General features: G+C 40.7%; 7 protein-coding genes across 10 annotated transcripts; 3 read left to right on the top strand and 4 right to left on the bottom strand.

Annotated features, from left to right (window-relative positions):
• Window positions 1-369: 369 nt before the first annotated feature.
• Window positions 370-2142, bottom strand: LOC134197432 (U6 snRNA-associated Sm-like protein LSm8). Its single transcript, XM_062666757.1, has 4 exons — window positions 2104-2142; window positions 1964-2004; window positions 727-854; window positions 370-668 (listed from the first exon to the last, which is right to left on the bottom strand). The coding sequence occupies exons 1-4, from the start codon at window positions 2132-2134 to the stop codon at window positions 578-580; spliced, it is 291 nt and encodes a 96-aa protein (XP_062522741.1). The 5' UTR covers window positions 2135-2142; the 3' UTR covers window positions 370-577.
• A 14-nt stretch (window positions 2143-2156) lies between these two features.
• Window positions 2157-4157, top strand: LOC134197431 (ADP-ribosylation factor 4-like). Its single transcript, XM_062666756.1, has 6 exons — window positions 2157-2372; window positions 2965-3045; window positions 3121-3230; window positions 3289-3360; window positions 3419-3544; window positions 3884-4157. Exons 1-6 carry the CDS (start codon window positions 2306-2308, stop codon window positions 3968-3970), a joined length of 543 nt encoding a protein of 180 aa, XP_062522740.1. The 5' UTR covers window positions 2157-2305; the 3' UTR covers window positions 3971-4157.
• A 164-nt stretch (window positions 4158-4321) lies between these two features.
• On the bottom strand, window positions 4322-8313 carry LOC134197330 (hypoxia-inducible factor 1-alpha inhibitor-like). Its single transcript, XM_062666626.1, has 7 exons — window positions 8191-8313; window positions 7771-8135; window positions 7007-7456; window positions 6844-6939; window positions 5715-5851; window positions 4688-4874; window positions 4322-4634 (listed from the first exon to the last, which is right to left on the bottom strand). Exons 1-7 carry the CDS (start codon window positions 8279-8281, stop codon window positions 4584-4586), a joined length of 1377 nt encoding a protein of 458 aa, XP_062522610.1. The 5' UTR covers window positions 8282-8313; the 3' UTR covers window positions 4322-4583.
• Window positions 8314-8394: 81 nt separating this feature from the next.
• On the bottom strand, window positions 8395-12252 carry LOC134197356 (golgin subfamily A member 6-like protein 22). Its single transcript, XM_062666657.1, has 12 exons — window positions 11988-12252; window positions 11667-11870; window positions 10862-10978; window positions 10691-10786; window positions 10316-10585; window positions 9939-10256; window positions 9634-9858; window positions 9395-9562; window positions 9176-9331; window positions 9009-9110; window positions 8682-8771; window positions 8395-8624 (listed from the first exon to the last, which is right to left on the bottom strand). The coding sequence occupies exons 1-12, from the start codon at window positions 12168-12170 to the stop codon at window positions 8568-8570; spliced, it is 1986 nt and encodes a 661-aa protein (XP_062522641.1). The 5' UTR covers window positions 12171-12252; the 3' UTR covers window positions 8395-8567.
• A 67-nt stretch (window positions 12253-12319) lies between these two features.
• On the top strand, window positions 12320-13201 carry LOC134197357 (uncharacterized). Of its 4 annotated transcripts, none has more exons than XM_062666659.1 (2): window positions 12320-12785; window positions 12889-13201. In XM_062666659.1, the coding sequence occupies exons 1-2, from the start codon at window positions 12320-12322 to the stop codon at window positions 13038-13040; spliced, it is 618 nt and encodes a 205-aa protein (XP_062522643.1). In that variant the 3' UTR covers window positions 13041-13201. The 4 variants fall into 4 exon arrangements, with proteins under 4 accessions (XP_062522643.1, XP_062522644.1, XP_062522642.1 ...); XM_062666660.1 differs by having other exon boundaries at window positions 12854-13201; XM_062666658.1 differs by having other exon boundaries at window positions 12320-12819; window positions 12893-13201.
• A 47-nt stretch (window positions 13202-13248) lies between these two features.
• On the top strand, window positions 13249-18255 carry LOC134197137 (calcium-activated chloride channel regulator 1-like). The gene is made up of 5 exons (XM_062666403.1): window positions 13249-13682; window positions 13817-14095; window positions 14150-15187; window positions 15244-15517; window positions 15576-18255. The coding sequence occupies exons 1-5, from the start codon at window positions 13257-13259 to the stop codon at window positions 17942-17944; spliced, it is 4386 nt and encodes a 1461-aa protein (XP_062522387.1). The 5' UTR covers window positions 13249-13256; the 3' UTR covers window positions 17945-18255.
• Window positions 18256-18355: 100 nt separating this feature from the next.
• LOC134197138 (glutathione S-transferase Mu 4-like) lies at window positions 18356-24182 on the bottom strand. Its single transcript, XM_062666404.1, has 11 exons — window positions 24057-24182; window positions 23889-23955; window positions 23703-23779; window positions 19382-19429; window positions 19289-19322; window positions 19166-19215; window positions 19049-19099; window positions 18890-18985; window positions 18735-18824; window positions 18613-18633; window positions 18356-18547 (listed from the first exon to the last, which is right to left on the bottom strand). The coding sequence occupies exons 1-11, from the start codon at window positions 24090-24092 to the stop codon at window positions 18464-18466; spliced, it is 654 nt and encodes a 217-aa protein (XP_062522388.1). The 5' UTR covers window positions 24093-24182; the 3' UTR covers window positions 18356-18463.
• Window positions 24183-24231: the final 49 nt, after the last annotated feature.

Raw genomic sequence — 24231 nt, 5'->3', positions numbered from 1 at the left:
TGACCGTGTACTTACTTGCTAGAACCAAATTTGCAAGTGAATAAATAATAATTAATTAAACGGATTTCGAATCAATTCAATTACGACCGCAGGTGGTAGAACTTTAACTTTTGAAGCTTCTCTCAGAGTGCACTTGTGGCTGGTATCAACCACCAAACCTAATTTGTCAATTCCTGATACAACCTAATAGTTGTTTCCACAAAGTCATGTGTGCAGCACCAGTACTCTTAGCATGTGCAACAAATATAGTCAGTTTGCACGGAGAAAGTTCTCACCTTGAAATATCATCCAACTGCTATCAAATGACAGATGAGAGATCCTTGACCTTTAGCTACCAATTTGATGAGGTAAAACAGATACAAACCAGAGTTCATTTCAGTCCATATTTAGTGTGTACATGCAAACGTACATCCGGTAAGGTTGTAACCTCTTACAACGCATACTCACAAAAATCTAAGTCTAAACAAAATTGACAGAGTAATGACGTACACACTAAACATGTGTCATTTCTATTTGTATATACACTCTGTCCAACATGTGTGCAAAGTGAATGAGTACGAAGTGCTAGAATTTCAGTTCAGTGTACAATTGCATTCAAAGGTTCTGCTCTGATTTCACTCAAGTCTAAAGTGCTGTCCATTTCTTCATCTATCTCACCAATCACAGCTCTAAATAAAGAGAAAACTATGTATCCAGCAATTGCAAGTCAAACGTTGAGTTACGAACATGTTGTCTCCTCGAATGATGTAGAGACCTAGAGCGACCTGTTCAACTCCAGAGGCTGATGAATACACTCGTTCATGACTGTTTTCAAGTATCACATTGATTGTCTGATCAAACCCCTTCAATAAACCCTAATACAACAAATTTTTGAAATACTGTTCAAATTATTGAGGTATAAAACCTTCATGTACTGATTTCCTTTCACAGAATTGCTTTCATAAAATTTAGTGTCTTTACTCATCATAAAATTTCTTACATTAGAATTCTGTTGTTAGTGACAAACAAGTTACAGTTGGATAACTCGGCATGTGTCAAGTGTAGTCTAAAAACAGACTAAACGTGCCATATCAATCACCACGTCTCTCAACACAACTACACACACAGGCACACACGCACACACATTATGAGCAACCTGGAGCTTATGATTTTAGCTGTAGAGCATACAATATACTGCATAGAAAATGAGCATCTACTCTAAATTCTGCCTACAGACAAATCCCTGGACATATATCATTTAATTGTACACAAATTAATTACGAGGCACGAACCTCTACCATTGGCATACAAACTACTACAGCAGTATAGTCTGAAAAAGAAAAACGATGTCATGCAACCAGTTCCTTGTTTTGTTTCATCAATATTCGCATTTCAGTTAATAAGCTAAAAGTAAACTAGGTCTTCTATGTGTAAAAACATGATGTGCAGCAAACTACTGAATTAAGGCCTGTCCACAATTGCAACTGGTTCGCGATAAATCCAATCCACATCGCGAGGTGGTTTCGATCGCGATCGGTTGAATCCAATTAGAAATAGTGTGCGTTATCCTCACGTACGCTAAGCGTGTAGTCAGAACATCTAGCACTCCTCATTCATCTTTGTTCTCGCTCATCTTACGTCGCTGTATCAACACTTTCCACAAGCAAAGAAGCCACACGTACACATCGGTCATCAGTCATGTGATATCAAAAATGAGGCCGAGGTAGCGTTTTCAAAGTGCAGTGTGGACGCTCGCTATCCCGATCCATTCTGGTCTAGTGTGGACAGGGCTTTAGAATGAAAATGTAACTGACAAATGTAACTGACAAATCTAGAGCAAGGAGTTCATGCAGTCATATCAAAACAAATAACATTTAATTAATTAAGGAAATTAAGAAACCTAATCCAAAATGCACTAATGTACTAGCAGTTAAAATTCCCTATTTATAATAATTAAAACATCACTACAGTAACAGTACAGTACCACAATAATTCTGCCATCGTTAGTAACAATTGCCACAGTTTCTGACAAAAAGCAGTCAAAGAAATACCACAAATCTATATTACTCTAGCTCTGTTCTATCAGACTGACTCACTTCTACTGAGACTACATACAAAGGATACGATTTACACACGATTCTAGCGTGCCAGCCATATTTAATCCGCGCACGCGCAATAGACAAACTGTCGCCCGTGCTGGGGAGGGTAAGGAAGGCGACGTGGCAGCTTTTGCGTTGAGACTATTGTGTGTTATCATTACCGTCATTGTCTACTACATCAGTCATTCGGTAGTCCACCAACGCGACCTGACATTGTTAGACTCAAAATGGGATTGCTTCTCGGAAAGCTGTGGGAGAGACTCTTTTCTAGCCAAGAGATGAGAATACTGATGGGTAAGAAAGAGACACTAATTCGTGTACGTCATCTATTGTGACCGCTTTGTCTTGTGGTGAGACGCTAAGGTCAAGGTTGCTTGTGCTTTACTGGATTGTGCGTTAGTATGAGCAACAGCGTGTGATGAGATATTATTAATTAACTAACTACTACAGGACTTGACCGTTAACATCCTTGAGGACCTAATTGATTTCCACTAGAGCCACACTGTTTTGTAGACCTTGAGCGATACTGTTGGAATCATCTCTCGAAAGAAAGGGAAAGAGTCAATGAAATAGTGCAAGAGGTCTTTGGTTACCTAGCATTAACAAAGAGTCTTGTACTGAGTGCCCTATATGGCTGCCTAATTTAACTGTGTGAGAGAAGTGATACTTGCAAGCAAACAGTGACTATTCTAAACAAACAAGGATGGGGTCTGGGACTATAGATATGAATAGCAGTGCTGTGTCTCACTTGTATAGCATAAAATTGCTTGCCTCTCTCTGTGTCTGTCTGTTGTCTGGACTTGATACCCCAAATAGGTATATCTAACTATTGATTGATCGTTGATGGTATGTCGATTGTCTTATTATTATTCTCTGTTTGCTTCAGTGGGGCTGGATGCCGCTGGTAAAACCACCATTTTATACAAACTGAAACTAGGAGAAGTTGTCACTACTATCCCAACAATTGGTAATACATACGTATATCTTGTAGCTATCACTTCATGTCATTGAAGTGCTTGTCCTCTTTCATCTATTCGCACAGGTTTTAATGTGGAGACAGTACAATACAAAAACATCAGTTTCACTGTATGGGATGTCGGTGGTCAAGACAAGATCCGACCTCTTTGGAGGCATTATTTTCAGAACACTCAGGCAAGATATAACATGAACAGCAACTGCAAATTGATAATATTCTGTGTCTGATTGACAGGGTCTGATCTATGTGGTCGATAGCAATGACAGAGAAAGAATACAAGAGTCAAGAGACGAGCTAAATAAAATGGTAAACACTTGATTTGTGTTCCACTTTTTGTATGTTGCTAATATATCGGTTGATTTAGCTTCAGGAAGATGAGTTACGAGATGCCGTACTTCTTGTGTTTGCCAACAAACAAGATCTACCTAATGCAATGTCTTGTGCAGAAGTTTCACAAGAACTCGGTCTAACAGAGTTGAGAAACAAAAAGGTAACACAAAATGCTGTCATTTGCAGTTACTGAGTAGGTTATAGTGAAATTATTTCAGTTGACTCGTATGGTTTTGGACGAAGGATAAGCCAAATCAAAATTTCATTTGGTCTTCCGATAATATTGTCTTCCTGTCTGTTACAACACAAAACAATAATTTGGCCAACAATCCTTTGATTAGAAATGTTGTACGAACTGTAAATTCGTTGTTGTAAATTCTACTGCTATATCATTTAGACATCAAATTCGATCAGTTCCCATATCAATAGGGTAGTGACTTTGATAGTAAATGTAAATTGTTGGATCTTATCCCACTGACATGTTGCTTTTTTTGTTTAGTGGTACATACAAGCTGCTTGTGCTACACAGAGCACTGGTCTATATGAAGGTCTCGACTGGCTGTCAGATACACTGAGTAGGTCATAATCAAAGTAAAAGGGAGATGAACAGACATGCGGTTTACTGTAGCTGAAACTTGTTGTAGTTGCGTGGGTAAATAAACGTTTACTGATTTGGAATCATTCTTGTAATGTGTCAGACAAGGTTGTCGTGCCTTGAACTTCTAGAGATTACGGTAAAGCACAAGAACTTTCAAGTGCTAAAACATAGAAACAAAGTGTTCTCTACACGAAGTTATAGCAATGCACCATCTGTTGCCAACAAAGCAACAGCAACTCTCCGTCATCATAAATACTCACAATTGTTACTTGTCGTGACTTTTTGAGATTATTGTACTCAAACTTGAATAATCACATCACCACAGAAAGTGACCACACGGTGATGAACGATAATATTCATGTGAAATTAGTCTGACTATCAACCAGAGATTTCAGAAACTCTTCATGAGCTCCGTTTGTTACAATATGATGTATAAAATTACGATTAAAATATTTCTACCAATACTAAGTCTAAAGCAGATCAGTGAGTCATCTATTTAACTGATGCCAATCCAATTGGAGATGCACAAAAATAAAACACATAAGAAGCATTCTTGTGAAGAGATTGTTACATGACAATTGTTGGATGTTTCTAAAAAAAGTTACAAGAAATCAAACCTTCTTTCGAGTGTTGTCTTCAAGATTTTCTTTATCTGCAAAATATCTAGATCAATTACTGATAAATAGAAGAAACAAAAGAAAAAACCTTGCTTGGATGGACTGTACTGCCAATGAGTGTCTCAATATCCCGCTGAAGTCTAATTTCCTTTACATCATCAGGAACACTAAATATTGACTGGTTAGTAGAAACGTCGTTCTCGACATCAATTATATCTCCTTTATTTTTCTCCATCCATGAAGGTTGGAATAGAAAATCAAGAGACACAGTCATTCTACCACAAAGAAAATGTATTGCACAGGTACTATATGATGTATATAACGGTAATTATACTGTGTATGCACCAATGCAATTTCTTTTAGCAGAGAGAGATGCGTATCGCAAATAAGACAAGTCAACTATCATTAATTTATGCAAGTGCTTGATCGACGACTTGCAACGATGTAAGGAAATAGATCTCTGACATCTACAAATACAGTATTAGACTATTTCACATCCATGCACTCATATTTGGTGACTGTCACATGACATTATCTGGGCAATAGTACAAGAATGGAATCTAATAAACTTGATTCTTACACATGTTGCCACTGGTTCTTACTGCAAGCAAACAAAACATACACATGCATGTGCACAAACACACACAAATGGCAAATGGATAAGGAGCTGCCATTAAACGTAATGCCCCCCAGCCAGATGGTTGGGTTCCTGTGCACTAAGTAGGAGCTATGGGCCGTGCTAAGCAATCTCCTGGAGCCTGGCCAGGTGCTCGTAGGAGCACCAACTGCAACGCCAACTGTGGTGTAAGCACCCAAAGTCCCACCCGGACCCCAGTGGCTATGGACTTTGTCGCAGCTGGGGCCTTTGCCACACCAGTCAAAGACCAGGTACTCATCTATACTCCAGAGTCGAGAGAGGCAATTGTGTGTAAGTTTCTTGCCCAAGGAAATTATGCCATAGCTCGCCATTACTGTGACTTGAACTTTGCAACCCTGCAAGGTCCCGGATGTTTCCATTCTCTAAATGCACTTTCTAACCAATTGAGCCACAGCACCAAAAACACACACACACACACACACCAAGTTTTAATTAAGTTAATAAACTTTTTACTAACCCCTGGTCTGCAGACTCGATGTAGTGCCACCAGTATGATGGAATGTAAACAATGTCACCAGGAGAGACAATGACCTGAAGTCCTCGTGCCTCACGAAATTGAGGAAACATGTCAAAATTTGGACCATCAAAGTTCACCTACAATAGAGGGATGAGACATAAATAGACAAACATACAAATGAGTCACAACCAAACTATCTACTTCCATTGCACGTCCAAAAACATCTGTGGCATTTTCTTAACAAACAGTCAATCAGACAATCAGGCAAACTAATAGACAGACAGACAGACAGACAGACAGACAGACAGACAGACAGACAGACAGACAGACAGTTACATGTACCGTACTACATTGAGCCTAAAGATCGCTACACCACTTCCAGTGGAAGGCCAGACATCTATGTTGCGAAATCATTCTGCATGCCACCAGCAGAATTAGACATTGCTCTATCACATCCATTCAGCAAAGACATCCTATTTAGAGCTGCTTATATTGATGGTGCTGCCGCATCCAAAAGAGAAAAGATCAAACATACAAAGTATGACTCCCAACTGCTACCAGGAGGGTATGCACCAACAGCAATACCAAACATTATGGCAGATGGGGTGACGAGGCTCAACAGTTTTAAAGACTCTTTCTCTCATGTCTTATGATGAGGACGGTCATCAGAATGCATCCAATTTTACAACATATTGGAGACAACGTTTATCAGTTCAGTTACAACAATGTAACGCTAGAGTGATTTCCAGGAAGGCATCCCACTTACTGGAACATACAAGGAAAGTGAAGATAATGAACAATATACACAATTATTAATGTGCTTTACTGTACAGCCCTATATAGGGCTGGTTTCTGTAGAGTTTTAGTTTGGTAGAGATTTTGTGCGATTGGGACAGTAGAGTTGCTTAGTTGTGTTGATTGTAGATTTCAATGTTGAAAATATATGTATTGGGCAGACAGGCAGACAGACAGACAGACAGACAGACAGACATTGCTTTGGTGCTATGGTTCATTTATGAAAAATATATCTATTGACAGACAGACAGACAGACAGTGTTTTCTTCTTCCATAAATGCACAGACAGACAGACAAGCTGAGAGACAGGCAGACAACACAGACAAAGACATACCTGCGACTGTCGATCCTGTGGATGATGGATTGGGAAGGGATACAGATTTGCATACTCAGTTGGGTTAAACAACACAAACTTTTGATGACCAAAAACCTATAACAAAATAGGTAAAGATCTATTCATGTATTCACATCACTGCTTGCTGATATTTTCATCTCACTTGTACAACAAGATTCTCTGCCATATTGTAATGTGTGTGTATCACTCTATCTGCCATTCCAACAGATAACACTTCTTGTTCTAATTCTCCCCATCCTGCCTCTGCCAACAAACTTGATTGCAAATCTGACTTGAACTGAAACAAAGCACTCATCATATCAGATGAGCTACATCTACTCAATAGTTCCTTGAGGCAAACTCTACTGCCATTTGCAGTATTGTACAATATGTCTGCTATGTTAAGAAATGTCCGAAATGTTTCCTTGGATGCCACATGTGATAGATCAAAGCTGTAATTTCCTCTGTTTTCCAAAGTGTACGATTTGAACTGTCGATTGGGTGTAACATAAAGTTGCATTTCATTCGATACAAGCTGAGTCTGAAGGTACTCTATACTCCACTTGCCAATAGTAGATGCAGTCAGATTAGATCCTTTTATTACCACTGGTTTCTTCACAAAAACAACAATAAAAAACTGAGAAATGCAGCGAACAATATCATAGCACACAAGCACCACTGACCTAGCTACAACAACATACTGCTCATCAAAACAGCTAACTCTTTAATTTATGAAGAAAATTCTCATCTGTTGCATATCTAGATGTATGCTGTCTGTAATGTTGATACACCCACCTGCCTTTCTACTAACTCTGTGGTCTCTCATGTGCAAATCATGCAAGTCACATCCATCTCCAAGAGCAAGCTATAGTATAGTCTGTATATTATTATTAATTCCAACACCCATCTATTATGGCCGTCTTATACCCCATGTTTTAGACTCTCCTTTACTTGAGAACCGTCTACTGCAACTCTTTCCACTGGGTCAACAGAAAAGGTGTAACGTCCTCTGAAGTGGACTCTATCTTCAACTGAGATTATGTCCTCTACATCATCACCCCTACAATCCCGTTCCAAATGCTGCATGTGATGTTTTCTCTCTTTCGCATCATTCAATTCTATTTTCAGTTCTTCTGCTTTTGAAATTCTTTCTTCAACAACGTTGCTCAGAAATTTTAGCTTTTTTTCACCTATGCTGCAAGATTCGTCCAACTTTCCTTTCGAATTTAATTTTCCCAACTTTTCTAGCTCTTGTTCTAACGTTTCTTTTTCTTCCAGAAGCTTGAAAATGTCTGCAAAGTAAAGTTGCATTCCAATGATTGTCTTCCTAAAATATAAAATTGTTACCGTCATAAATTTCGTCTGTGTTAGGGGCGTCATCAGCTACAAACTGACGGCAAAATAGAAAGAGTGTGAGTGCTACGCCAAAACACGACATTCAAACAACCGTTATCCGGGAGCTAACACCTCGCAGTTCTGACACTGTTAGTTGCGCAGGAGCACTCGCAAAAATGGGTATTTAGCTAAGCCATGCTAATGAATACATAAGTATAAGCACAACTACACATGTAAACATTCAAACACATCCCTAGCTAGTCAACAATCATTAAAATGATGCCTAACTAAAACAAAAAATTAATCACAAAAATATTGTACCCAATTAGCTCTAGGCACTAAAGCTAATCAGAAAAGTACACAGTACTACAAACATGTCAATTTGCTAATCATGGCACATTTCCAATAATATTTGGCTCAGGAGGAGCTGCTTCAGAGTCCCTTCTCTAAAACATAAAACAAATGACCAAAACGATCAACTTGGATATCGAGTAGTTATTAACCCTTCTCTGCTCATGTCTTGCCCAAGCTTCTTGTTGTTCTCTGATTTCTTCCTCAGCGAACCTTGCTGCCACTGGTGGAGAACCACCAAGCTGCACAAAACAACTTTTGACAACACAGTACTGTTTTGTTGTATGTGCAAAGTTGTTGTACAGTCTGACTAAGTCATGCCGTCAATTATATTGCATTACATTAACTGAATCTATTAATTATACATTGTACCTTTTAAATGCTAGAATAATTAAAATATTTCATTTCGGTTACACACCTGTTTGTCCATTAGTAATTAATTAGTGGCAATATTAATCCAAAACAATGGCTGCAATTACCCGATGCTGTCCACTGCTGGCGCTTCGTTCTCTTCTCAGCTGTCTCAAATAGTCTTCCTTGTCTCGACGTTCCTTCTCAAAATCTTCTTCGCACTGAGTAACCTGCAATACCGATGTATGTCTTTTATAATACAAACATCATCTGTCTGATTTCAATACTACACTACCTGCTGCTGCAATGCTGCATTTGTTGTTTCGAGGGATCTCATAGCACGTTGTTGTTCAGACAGCTGCCTTGCTATTCGCTTTTTCTCCTCCCTCTCACGCTCATAATCAGTTTGAAAAACCTCAGCTTGTGCACGAAAAGCTTGCAGTTCATGTCTCTGATCACAGCACTTATAATTTAAAACACAAGTAAGCTAGCTTATTTAATACAAATAACAAACTTGATCAGGCAATCTAGATTCCTGAGATCTCATTTCATTCTGAAGACGAGTCACTTCCCTCTCTAGTCTCTGTTTGTCTGTCTCCAGTCTCTGTTTCTCCAATGCCTCATTTTCCAAGTCACGTTTGTAACGTTCCACTTGTCGTTGAAGGTCTCTATGCTGATCAGCCTAATCAACAATAAAATGTTACTAAAAGTAACTAGTGTCTAATTACATATTCAACAAAACAATGCACGAACTTGATACTGATTTCCACCCCTGCTTAAGTCTTTATCTCTGAGTGCTTTCTGTAAGTCTTCTATATCTCTGTGAAGTTGCAGTTTTTCACGTTTCTCACGGTCAAAATCATCCCTGAACAATTCGTTTTGTTTCTTAAGAAGCTCCACTTCTTCAGATTGAAAGCCATGCTGTCGACCCCGCAGCTGTTCAACCTGCCGTCTCAAATCGCAAGTGCATTTCTGCTCCTGTGTATATAGAAAATATACATATACTTATGCAAAATACACAAATCAAAATGAGAAGTACATTAGTATAGTGTACCTACCTCTCTAAGCAAACCTGATGAACGACTCAATTTGCCCTGCACTATTTCATAGTCTCTGTGTAGTTGTTCATAATCAGCCTCCAATGTCTGGAGTTTTTGTGCTGATTGTACGGCAGTCTGTCTTGCAGAAGAGAGCTCCTCAGTTACCTTTCTTACTTCCTGTTCACGCTTTGTTTTCTCTTCATCAGTATTATCAATTGCTTTCACCAACTGGCCTTGGAACTCTCGCAATGATTTTTGCAACTGCTCAACTTGAACTTCATACTCTTTCTTCATCTTTTTGTACTGACCATCCCATTCTTGATTTGCATCATAAAGCTATATAAACACAAATAGAACTCACTCTGTCAACTGACAAAACAGTTTGTGTCTCTAACTTCGTTTTTCAACTTTGTGATAGCTTCCAACTCTTCTTCCAGCTGTTTAATTTGATTCTGGTATGCTCTAACATCAACGTCTCTTGGTGGGATTACTGGGGGAGCCTGCAATTCTTGTACTGGATGCGAGGCATTTGCACTGAATGAAAAGTGATGTGGTTGTTGTTCAGCTTTAGATTTCCATTCATCAGCAGTGGTCTTCCAGCGCTGAAGTTCATCTTTCAATCTCTTGTATTCCTGATCGGAAATTCTACTTCTTCCAGTCAAATCCTACACATTAATTGAAAGTATTTCGTATAAGATCACACAGCAAACCATTGAATCTAGGCATTATTAATTAACACTGATTATTGCAAACAATGGTAATTTTCCCACCTGGTTCCCTTTCATCTCTGCTGCTTTTCTCTTCCATCCTTCTGCTTCACTCCTCCACTGCTGAATTTGATCTTCTAGTTTTTCAATTTTCTCATCCTATTCAAGTAAAACATGGAAACAATTCAATTAAAGTGAGCATACAACAGTTACTGAAACATCTCATTGGTATACCTGGACAACTTTCAGTTGTACATCGCGTTCCAACCTTTCTGCCTTGTTTTTCCAGTGCAAAACGTCATTCCTCAATCTCTCACATTCGTGGTCAGCAGAGCCATCTACACCCGATGTCTAATCATTCAAACACATAATATTAATGTTAAACAACCAAATTCACATGGCATGATCACTTCAAACTTCTATGAAACTAATTTTTATAAAGACTTAATAAGGCCAGATTTAATTAATTAATTTCAGTTTTATTTCTTATTAATTAAAGATAACATGTTTACTAATTTATTTTTACTATGTAGCTCAGTTGTCAAAAGTCACATTTAATGAAACATCCGGAACTTTGTGTCACAGTTCAAACACCCTTGGACAGACTCACTTGCACACTCTCGGAATCTCCTATCATATGTCTATGTCTAAAATGGCCTCCTGTTGCACTATATACAAATATAACTAAAACTAAATTATATAAACAAAATAGGACTTTGTAGTTTTGTATTATTAGATTTCATCTATTAATCTACGGGTACAGAGAAATGGCTCCTTGTGCCCACCCACCATGTTTGAGATTTGAGAGAAGCAGGCAGCAAATGTAGAGGGAAGATTAGCACTACTTTCACCGGTCCTGTAGCAACTAGATTATGTATTTGCTACCATAGCGTACCTTAGTATACAAATTTGTTTCCTAATATGCAAAAATGTGTCAGAAAATTTTGATGACGTAGTTACTCAGTGCCTACTAGTTATACTACTACGTCGCTGCAAAATTTCGCTTCAGAACTGAATGCAACAAACGCACGTTACTCACCTGCGTACGAGACAACTCAGAAGTTAGTTTCTTGATCGTCTTTTCTGCGGTTCTAACTTTGTCCTTCTCAATTCGCAAGTCTTGCATGTACTGCACAACTCTAGAGGCCATTCCGCTGGAATCATGGTTTGCCAACTCATCCAATTGACTCAGAAGACGTTTGTTTTCCTCCTGCAAGTGCTCCATCGAGCTCGAGAGCGACAACTGCAAATGAAATACGGGGATTGGGGGATTGGGGGACGGCCGGGGAAAGCTTTAGTCAGCACATTAAATCTAATAAACGTCATAACAGTGATGCAGCAGGGAATTGCCCCGACTTACGTCTTGAAGTCGTTGTGATCTTTCTATCTCCTCTAGATGAAATCTTTGTGCAGCGATGTCGTTTTTCATACTTGGTGGAACCGTTATATGATACTCATCGCCATTTGATTTTCTCTCACGGCCTTCTGCTCTGCGCTCTTCAAATCTTGTTAGATCGTGCGAATGAGCCAGATCATAAGCCATGCTCTAGCGTAAGACTGAGTATTTAGCTACGTCAAAAAGTCCCCACAAATGCAAACACCCACTAAATAATAACATCCGGGCTTTTAGAATAGCCCGAATGGAAGGCGGTGATTTCGTCGTATTTGTTTCTACTTGTACATGTACTAGCTATGACGAATAAGAGATTATGCACCTTTCTTGAAGATGTCATTCAGCCTTCTCCTGTTCCTTTTGCCGAGTCTCCGCCCAAATACTGCAGCTCTAGTGACTTGGTCGTGACCCCGGAGAAAGAGAAGCGACAAAAACCTGCCATCAAGTCAAAACCGACACTTCATCAACAGCGTGAGATCGAAATTATTGAGCCTATTCCTCTTGGACGACCTCGAATTAATTCAAGCATACGGATTGTGACGTCATTGAATGAGGGTGTAGGCTCTTTTAGTGAACAGCAGGCTGTGGAAACTCTTCTGAAAGAAGAAAGGGCGAGACACGAATTTATTCATAAGAGCTCCAAGGCTCTTAATTACCCACATCATGCAATGCGATATTCAGACTTGACTCCTTTGCAACTGGCCTCAGAAGACTCAGAGATGAGGAGTCAATCGTTTCATCACCCCAGGCAACCAAAGACATATGGTGAACAGTCTACACAACAAAATTTACAAGATCTGTATCTAAATCAGAAAATTTATGTTGAAATGTAGTGAACTTTGTGTCTGTTGTTGTCCTGATCTTTCAGGTAGATTCAGCGATGAGCTAATTTATGAAGTCTCTGATTCGTTGATGGATGTACCATTGCCTGCAACTAGTGCCACTCCCGTTCATCCGGACAGTGCTCTACAGCTTTATGAGTCATTAAATCCTACAGCAATTGGGAACGGAACGACTTGATACTATTCTTGTACATAGCATGTGTTTAGATGTATGCACGGTACAGTAGAGACTGTACACTGTACCTATATAGGAATGAAAGAAAATACTGTAGTTAGTTGTGGGACGTCGTGTTAGTGGTGACAGTTTCTATTCTTGGAGCACTGGGCGTGGTTTGTTTGTTCACGTGATCTGCCGAGGGCTGGGGCTGCATCTCTGATTACTCAGTCTGACGGCATGTCGTCTCGCTTGCTGCTGCTGTGCTGCATGATGCTGCAGTTATGCGGCGCTAGTCGGGTAGTGCTACAAAACAACGGCTACAAGAACGTCGTCGTGGCAATCGATGAGTCTGTCTCATATACCACAAGTGCACAACTCATTCCGGCGATCAAGACTGCGTTCACGGAGGCATCACACTATATCTACACGGCCACAGAACGAAGGGCATATTTTCGAGATGTGCGCATCGTAGTACCGAGCTCATGGCCACCATCCGACGAGTATGCAACTGCAGTATGGGAGACATTCGAGACTGCAGAAGTGAGGATAGGAAATCTAGATCAGGTTGATCAAGCATTCACCAGGCGTTCCATCGGTTTGTGCGGTCGACAAGCAGACTACATTTTCTCCACGCCCGGACGGTTTACAAGAGTCGATCAGCAGGTAGACAGTAGACACGCCCTGATAGTGACATCACACCATGCCTCTCTAGCTAGAGGACTGTGTACACTCCATATACTACAGACAACGGTCATCTGTCGTGTGTATTTCGAAGTAAATATTCTTGTTCTATTTAGAGCAACCCTGCTGGTCGCATGTTGGTGCATCAATGGGCGCAGTATCGATGGGGTGTCTACAATGAACACCCAACTTCACTGTGGCAACTCTACTCTTACATGCCGGACGGCCAATTTGAGGCGACCAGATGCACGTCAGACATCAAAGGCGACATTGTACACTCTGAATACGGAGGAAACTGTCACCCAACTACAGCAAGCGATGAATGTGGATTCCGACCAACAAGTGGAGGAGATAGCTCACAGGCATCTGTCATGTTCTACCAACAAATAAACGAGGTGCAACTACAGCTTGCAAACTGCCCCGCATGAAGTAACTTTTCGTTTGTCTAGATTACTAAGTTTTGTGGAAGCGATGCAGCAGTACCTCACAATGAGGAGGCAATAAATGACCAGAATGTAGTGTGTAATTATAGCAGCACATGGGACGTTATTCTCAATCATTATGATTTTGATGGTGGTGCAAATTTACCGACGAGCGTTCGTTTGCGCTCATCTGTTCTAACACCAACATTCAAAGTCGTCCAAGCACAACAGTTTGAACAGATAGTGTTGGTCCTAGATGTGTCCGCCAGCATGCAGCTAGATGGGCGGTTAGACCGTGTGAGGAATGCAGCATATTCTCTTATTCAAATAGTACCTGTAGGAACACAAATTGGTATTGTCTCGTTCAATGAGCTTGCTCATGTGAACATCAATCTAACAGAAGTAAGAGGGAACCAGGCACGTCAGCTTCTCTATGATGCTCTTCCTACTATGGCAAGTGGGACAACAAGTATTGGTTCAGGCTTACAAGCAGCCGTTGAACTGATAAAACAAAACAACAATGGAGCAGTAGTAGGAGGCTGCAGCGTATTTGTCATTAATGATGGAAACGAAAATGCTGACAGTTCAATCACAATTGACTCGGTATTTAATGATGTGGTAGTCAGTGGAGTGCGCATCTTTCCCATTACATTGGCTATATCAGGAAGTACACGTACTGACATAGATACATTCCGGAAACTTGGTAATCTTGCCAGACAAACAAACGGTTACCAGTACTTGGTACCATTAAATATTCAGAGCCAACAGCAGACGATCCTGTGCGAATCGTTGATATCTGCATGTGAACTGGCTCTACAGAGACACAGACAACCCATCCAACTCCTTCAGCAGTCAGTGTCTGTGTCCTCTTCTGTGCCTGTTCAGCTGAATGTTACTGTAGATTCACATTCCCAAGCAAGCTGCTATTTCCAATTTACAGCAGAAAAGTACATCAATGAACTGAAAGTTGAAATCACTGATCCAACTGGATCAGTCTCTGATATGAGTAGTATCACTGAAGTGCCGGAGTTTGCTCTAATGACCTTTAACGTCGACAATGCCAAGGTAGACAGACCTATGTTTGTTGAACATACACCATTTTGGGTATATATTTATTACAGGTTGGGGTCTGGAAAGTGCGTCTTACATCCAGCTTGGTGTCTCGATCTATAATAGTTGCAGTCAGCATCGTATCTCACCAAGCAAGAATAACAAATGATCCAATCATTGTGACAGCCGACGTAAGTGATCGGGACCTGTCTACTGGCACTGTACCAGTCATATCCGTAGCAGTCAAGGCAGGAGAACGAGGTGTTGCAGACGCAATCGTAATTGCATATGTTGTACTGCCTTCAGGTGAGACAAGAGAGTGGAATCTCTATGATAGAGGAGCAAGTGAGCAATACACTAAAGTCTCTTCTCATCGATAGTAATCATGCATCCATTTTTGCAGATCCAGATCATGTTGCTGCAGATGGAGTGTATAGTGGATACTTTACCGACCTCAGGAAACGAGGTGAATACAGTGTAAGGGTTGCAGTGAGTGCCACACAAAGTTCAGTCACAGTACTACCTTCAAAGTATGTGGACACGGTAGCTTTGTACTACACCAACCGTCAAATATCTGAGTACTCTGAAGATCGACGACAAGTGGCAGAACAATTTTCAAGAGTTGTTTCTGGAGGAATGTTCTTAACTGAATACAGCCAGCCAGTCGATCAGTATCCACCCTGTCGCATTACTGACTTAAGGATTGTGAGTGTAAATTACAACACATCTCAGATAACTCTGTCTTGGTCAGCACCAGGGGGGAACTACGATAGAGGCACCATCCAAAAATACTATGTCAAATATGCAGTGAACGACCCGTCTGCTCTAAGAAAAGACTTTAGTTCACAGAAGTCATTGCCTCAGTCATGGATTGTGGATGGCACTCATTCTATTCTTAGAAGTCAAAGACCTGCCGCACAGATGGAATATCTAAACATTACGGTTCCGCACCGAGATGACGTGACATATTACTTTGCTGTTGCCGCTGAAAACATCATTGGTTTTGTAGGACCTCCATCTCCCGTTGTAGGGATTGCCTTACTTCCTCTGCAATATCCATTACAAATTAATAGACAAGATAGCTCTTCCATATTTAGCACTGGAGTTATTGCAGCAATTAGTGCTAGTTGCGGTGTTGCTTTACTGGTGCTAGTCATCATCCTACTGCTCTGTCTCAAACGGCGACGTAGAGAGTCGGTCAAGAGTGATGATGAAGAAAAACTGGAACTAACTAGCAAAAAGACCAGCAATTCTAGTACAATATCATCGAATACTAGTGGATCTAGAAAGGACAAGAGAGAGAGGCGTGCTAAGAAGAAAAAATTGGCTAAAGATGATGATAAAGAGGACATGATTGCTGCCGATGTAGTCAGTCAAGTGACTGATACAACCTATGTGAACACAACAGTTAGTGAATGTGACCTAGAAACACATCAAAAACAGCATGCACTGGACAATGAAGAAATGGAGTATCAGAAACAAGTGGAAACTGTACAGGTGCCAACACAATCAAAAGAGCGAAATGAACATGTCGTTATCAGTGAATGTGACCCATATACTGATGTTAAGTACAAGACACCATCTGTACAAGAAAGTAAAGTGCCTGAGCAAGGCACACATACATATGAAGAACTGTCTCCCCGAGCAGTGGATCCAGAATATGATCATGTTCAACACACAAATATGCAGCAAACAGAGAACCAGCAGGAATTGATACAACAGCTCAAACAACCAGTACAAACAGATCTGCAACTACAGATTATAGAGAGCGAAACAAAATTAAGTGAGCTGGTAGACAGTATAAAAGAGCAACCAACGAATCTTGAATGGGAGCCTACTTCCCAAGAACTGCAAGAACATTTGGCAACTAAAGAAGAAACAAGCAAACAGGAGAGTACAACTAGTGAGGTGAAGGGAAACAATAGTCTTCAACAAAGTCATGACTCACAAAATGAGGATACAAATGAAACAGAGATACTCCACCATGCACTGGGTGAGGTAACACAAGTAAACATTACTGAAGCTGGGGAGAGTGATAATGAATGGAAACAAGAAACATGTCATTCCAGTCAAACTGACAAGAAAGAGAGTCAGTCTGAAACAGTAACAAGCACTCTTCAAACTGAAACCAATAAAAAAGCAGCTGTATTGGACAATACCACGCAACTAGATGAAGGACACACAGCTGGACAGGTTGAACAACAGAAAACATTGTTACCCAATAGTCAATCAGAAGAAAACACCACTGCAGCAGCAGCAGCAGACCCATTTACATTCCCCATAGCACTGCAATCTGAGCAGCCGGCACCAGCTGCAGAGTTACATCATAACAAGGAGAACAAGACAGATGTAAATACTGAGTTAGCAGTTGCAGGGACGGTGGTTGTGAATGATGAGGACGAAGACTGTATCCCTAGTGTAGCCCGGCTAGTTGTACTGAGTCCAAAAGAAGGGACACCTCCAAAGGACATCAACATCAATATTGAACCGACTGTTTCTCCTGGACACTCTGAACAAGGAAGTGCTGTTGAAGATCACTATGTAGTGAGTGACTCTCCCAGTCGACTTTCTCTAGACAGTGCAGAAATTACTGCAATAGATGAAGTGAGCAATGAGGACATTTCACCAGTTACAGCTACTGATGGTGATGACAAGGTAGAACAAAGCAATGAGACAAGCAACAAGGCAATGGAAAATAGAGAGACAGACAGTCAGTTAGTTGATGGAGATAAAACGACTGTAGAGCAGAAGACAGACTCAAACATCCTATAATCATATTTGACAGTATACTATCGAGTTAGCATGATTGCTGGGTATTAAAACAAGACTGGTATTATCTCGCTCAAAGTTGAACAGGTGTGCATGTGTAAACAGAAAACCATTGATTTGAATCTTTTGAATATGAATAAATAAAAAGTCATCAAATGCACTAGATAAGTTTGTTTTGAAGAGCTGATTGATCGTCAACTTCTGATTTGCAAGCCTATACTCATTAGTCACATTTCCTATGGTTGCCACTTCCCATCACTTTGTAAGCCTAGTCTCTCACATAAGTAAGTAACTAGTCAAACAACACCCATAAGCCTCAAGGTAAGCAAGGACAGTCACAGTTTAATTAAAAACTAGAAATGGCCATGCAACATACAGAACACAACTATAGCCAACAAGCAAACGTCTCAAAAGTTTCGTTTCAGAATGAATTCAAGTTAAAAACACAAAACCAAGTCAGTCAATAGTTGCATACAGATCAACTTGTTCAATGCAAGGTTAACTTAAGTCTAAGACTTGACTTTATGTAAATGTTGCAAATGGGCTGTTGATTGGCCTCTTGATGAAGATAGAACTAGCTCTGTATGCTTTAATAGCAGGCAGGCCCTGTAACAAATAACCATCAGATGGAAAACAAGGAACATGAACTACTTAGTCTCATTAATACAAACCTCAAAGTTGGCAACATATTCCTATACAACAAAACAACACGTTGTTACTCCTTGTTTTGTTAATTAATGTGCATGTGTTATATATGCATGGTCGAGAACTCGCACACACAATTTTAGACTACCTGCAATCGTGGAAACTTGTCTAGACAACTCGGATCAAGAATAAGGTGTTGTGCCAGCTGCTCATAAAAGTGAAAGTCAGAAATGGTCAGCTACACAGTTACACACACAGCCCATATATGACTGTTCACAACAATGTTTGGCAACAACTGCTTACCTCATCACCAGCCAACCATTTCCTGCCACCAATGAAATCCACAAACCCTTGAAGCACTGTTGGTAGCTTCTGCAAGTAGTCAGGCTTTTTGTCTGCCTACATAATTAAATAATGTCAATAAATGAAATACCATGGCAGGAGAATCAAAACAGTATTTACAAAGTCAGATGCAAATGAAAGAGAAGTGAAACTTCTGCGTAAATCAAGAGCCTGTACAGCAAACATAATAAGCCATACAATAAAGATTTACTAAATTTTGTAATGATGTCATCGCACCTGGTGCAAAGACACATCAACTCGAACTCGCTCATCTTCCGTCTTGCCACCTGACAATACAATGTCAATATATAAAGACACCATAAGAGTAAAATATTACAAGTATGTATATGATGATCGTACACATATTGTATTTTCTGCCCAAGTAATAAAGAATCTAAAAAACAGACTTCACTGCAATATTATCAGAAAAGCAATTATAAAAGGTAAGCTGACCGCTTGACTTTGCACAAGTTTTCTATCTCCATCAATGAGATATGGCAACTGTGACATTTATGACAAATAAATGAGCCAAGATACAACACTATGCAATCACATATGTTCAAATTAAATGTAATTGTAAGAGATTATACACAGCAAAGACTCAGCAATCAAACTCTGCAGCATTCAGACAAACTTTTGCTAATTAATCAACAAAGTTTTAAACAAAAACACGTTTTAAAATTATATCAATCAACATCATTGTAGATATGCCATGTCCATTGCATTTGCAGTTGTTGCTCTCATCATCATGTTGCCACAGCTAACATTTCCTGAAGTGACATGCATCTACACTGTACAGTACAGTTGTCACCGTTCAAACATTGGTTAATTTAATAAATTAATGTATTTACTGTAGTGTATGACACTTAATTAGATTAGACCTAGCTGGCATGGTATGTAGTAATTAGACATAGCACTATTCAGTTAGCACGTTAGTGAGCGTTGTAGAGTGTGTAATAACAAGTGAGTCTCTAACTAATCGAGCCTGTGTCCACCAATCAAACACAAATTGGCGACGAGGATGGCGCAGAGCCACGGAAAGTATGGACATTTGGAACCACTCCAACCAGGTGACAAGATTGATGAATATCACCAATGCTTTCTGCTCTATTGTACCGCCAACGACATCGTCGACTCGGACAAAATGAAAGCAATATTCCTCACGACAGTCGGAGGAACAACGTACTCAATATTATCAAACCTCGTCAGTCCAAATAAACCACAAGATTCATCACATTGCTGAAGAATCATTACGAACCGAGGAAGATAGTTATCGCCGAAAGGTTCAAATTTTATAAGAGACAGCAGAAAGTGGGCGAATCAATTGCAAATTACGTTGCAGAATTGCACCACCTAGCAAAAGATTGTGAATTCGCAGACAGCCTGAACACAGCGTTATGCGATCAATTGGTGTGCGGTCTCCGACATGAAGGCCTACAGCAGAAGGTCCTAGCAGAACGAGACCTGACATTGGAGAAGGCACTGTCGCTAACTCGAGCACATGAAGCCGCAAGACATGAACTGAAATTGTTACGAGGAGAACCGCAATCAAGTCGACAAACATACCACGCAGCGGAGACAACGTTTACCATGCAAGCATCCGGAGGTAGACGATTCACTCCCAGGGATAGCACAGCTAAAGAGCATGTTTGCCATCGTTGTGACGGACGCAATCACGACTCTGAAAAGTGTTGGTACAAGAGCGCCGCTTGCCGGGTTTGCAACATTAGAAGTCATATCACCAAAGCTTGCGGGAAATGGAAGCAATCTGGCCAGAAGTATCAAGTGAGTTATGGCTCGGAATTTCAGAACCACAAGCAACCCTACGCCCTACACAGTAAAGTAGACGAAGAACTGGACCGTTTGCAACAGGAGGAAATAATTCAACAAATTAACAGAAGCGAGTGGGCATCACCTATTGTAATTGTAAGGAAGGCTGACGGGTCAATACGGGTATGTGGTGACTACAAAGTTAGTGTGAACCCTTACCTAGAGATGGAATGCTACCCAATGCCTAATCTGCAAGACCTGTTTTCAACCCTAGCAGGGGGAAGAGTCTTTACTCGTTTGGACATGAAACAGGTATACCAACAAATTAAGATAGCCCAGACTCTCAGGCATACTTGACAATCAATACTAGCAAGGGACTCTTTGTGTATACAAGGATGCCGTTTGGAATCACATCTGCACCTGCTATTTGGCAAAAGACCATGAATGAAATTTTAGCAGGCATTCCAGGATGCATATGCTACTTAGATGACATACTGGTAGTAGAAGGTAGCCAGGAGGAACATGACCAGCAGTTAGACATTGTGTTGGACCGAATGAGTAAGAGAGGTATTCGACTAAAAGAAGAGAAGAGCACATTCAACACTTCCGAAGTGGAGTATTTGGGGCACCTAATTAGCGAGAAGGGGCTCAGACCATTGGAGAGTAAGCATCGAGCAATTAGAGAGGCTCCCCAACCACAGAATGTAACTCAATTAAAGTCATACTTGGGTTTACTCAACTACTATGGTTGATTTTTACCGAATATCTCAACTACCCTCCAACCTTTGTACAAACTACTCCAGAAGTCTACGCCATGGATTGGGAAGAAATCACAACAAGAAGCTTTTGAAAAAAAGCAAAGAGAAACTACTGAATTCGAGCTGTCTAACGCATTACGATTTGGCAAAACCATTACGACTCAAGTGTGACGCCTCGCCAGAAGGAATTGGGGCTTGTTTAAAGCACGTTATGCCAGATGGAACTGAACAACCAATTGCATTCACATCCAGAACATTGTCTTCAACTGAGAGGGGTTATGCACAGTTGGAAAGGGAAGCCTTAGCTCTCATTAACGGTGTACGACAGTTCCACAAGTATTTGGTCGAACGTAAATTTACACTAGTGACAGACCATAGACCTTTACTCAAAATATTAGGACTGAAACAAGGGATCCCAACTTTGACAGCTGCTAGATTGCAGCGTTGGGCAATAGTACTGAGTGCATATGACTACGATTTAGAGTTTACTCCCGGAATAAACAATCAAGAAGCGGACATGCTGTCCAGACTTCCACTGCCTGTGGAAGCGATCGATCCAGTGAAATTACGTACCATATAAATTACTTGGACACTTTGCCAGTTACAGCAGACCAAGTGAAGCAAGCCACGGCCAAGGATCCAATCCTTAGCAGAGTATTGAAGTATACTCTAGAGGGATGGCCAACCAATGTGTCGCCTGAACTCGACAGTTATGCCAAGAGGTCAGCCGAGTTATCTATTACCAAGGGATGTCTATTATATGGAGGAAGAGTAGTGATTCCATATTCACTACAAAAACAAGTATTGTCTAAACTACACACAGGACATATAGGAATGGTGTGAACGAAGGCAACGGCTAGAAGTTTTGTGTGGTGGCCTGCCTTGGACAGAGATGTTGAGAGTATAGTCAGATCATGTTCCAGGTGTCAGGAACAACAAAATAAACCTGCAATTTCAACGCCAACTCATCCAACTCATCCTTGGATATACCCGGAAGGTCCTTGGGAACGTGTCCACGCAGACTTTGCGGAGTACAGAGGAAGACAATACTTATTGTTAGTAGATGCGTTTTCAAAGTGGCCAGAAGTCCATGAATTACACAAGAATAATACTGCTTGCCAGACAGTAGAATGTATGAGAAGAACATTTGCAACTCATGGAATACCACATTGTATGGTAACTGACAATGGACCTCAATTCCTATCAGAGGAGTTTAGTAAATTCATGCGCTCAAATTGCATCCACCATCAACATACCCCACCATATCACCCATCCACAAATGGACGGGTGGAGAGGATGGTACAGGAATTAAAGAAGAGCTTGAAGTCTAAGCCATCAGAGCGAACATGGAGTCACCAAGTGTCATTGTTCTTACTTCATTATCGGACTACCCCACACGGGACGACTGGAAAGACTCCACCTGAGTTGCTGATGAAACGTTCTCTTAGGACGAGGCTGAGTCTGTTGAAACCAGAAGCTGGGAAAAGATACGAGATCATCAAAGAGAAGCATTTAACCAGGCTACAACCAATGTAAGAGAAATAGGTCCAGGAGACACTGTTTCTGTCTGGAATCCAAGAAGGGATGGTCGAAGCAAATGGCTCGCAGGAATAGTGACACAACAACTGGGACCAACATCTTATTTGGTAAATATAGACGGACACATAAGATATGTGCATATTGATCACTTGATAACAAGAGATGCGACCAATACACAAGTGATTCTGCCAGAAGAACCGGATATCTTGCCAGCTACAGTTGTACCAGATTCATCAGGACCCGTGTTAGAAGATCCTACACTTCCAGCAAGTACACTTACACCTACGGAGACTACAGATGAGGAGCATGTCATGAAGAAATCCACTGAGACTAAAGATCCAGTCACAGACAATGGAGCAACTGAACCTCAGAAGGAAATCAGTCAAAGGAGATATCCAGCTCGAGAAAACAGACAGCTACCTCTCAGGTATCATAAAAACTAAAGGGAGAGGAGTGTAGTGTATGACACTTAATAGATTAGACCTAGCTGGCATGGTATGTAGTAATTAGACATAGCACTATTTGGTTAGTGAGCATTGTAGAGTGTGTAATAACAAATGAGTCTCTAACTAATCCAGCCTGTCCACCGATCAAACACAAAACTTACTATAATCAATACAGAAACAACAATCTTTTAGCAACTACCTACCCGTAAATTACCCACACCAAAACTGCAAAGAACTGAGTGCTAAAAATGTATGTCTTACGTTAGGAAATGGTAAATCCAAGCCGGTTTTGAGTTTATCCTTTTCCTGCCATTCTTTGCGTTTCTCAGCATCCTTGACTGCAATTTGTTGTGTTAGACATTAGCAGTAGTATTCAGATTGCCTAGGCATGCATGCAGAGCAGACTGTATGCATGTCTACATGCATGGCATGGCTGTCTAGACTCACCTTCATATCTTTTCTCCTCGAATTGCTCACCCTTGTAGGCAAGCAGCAAGCGAATAGGCTGACACAACTGCAGAAACAGCAAACCTCATTTCGATCCATAGCCTAGCTAGTTTATCTAGACGGTCTGACTAGGTCATGCATGAGTAGAACGAAATCCACAGCACTTACCCCTCTAAGATCCCAATATCCAAGTTTCATTGTCATGATGATTGTACGTACGTCAAGTAAACCAAACAGATATGCACCACGTGAGAGTGAATAAGTACACTTAGTCTCGCGTAGCCAGACACCTTGCAGCCGCGTCATACTTTCTGGCGCGGCGGAAAGAGGTCTGGCTACGCGA

The sequence above is a fragment of the Corticium candelabrum genome, chromosome 22 (genome assembly GCF_963422355.1).
Source record: "Corticium candelabrum chromosome 22, ooCorCand1.1, whole genome shotgun sequence".
NCBI classification, from domain to species: Eukaryota; Metazoa; Porifera; class Homoscleromorpha; order Homosclerophorida; family Plakinidae; genus Corticium; species Corticium candelabrum.
Note: the sequence above shows the minus strand (reverse complement) of the source record. Positions and strands in the feature narration are given on the sequence as shown.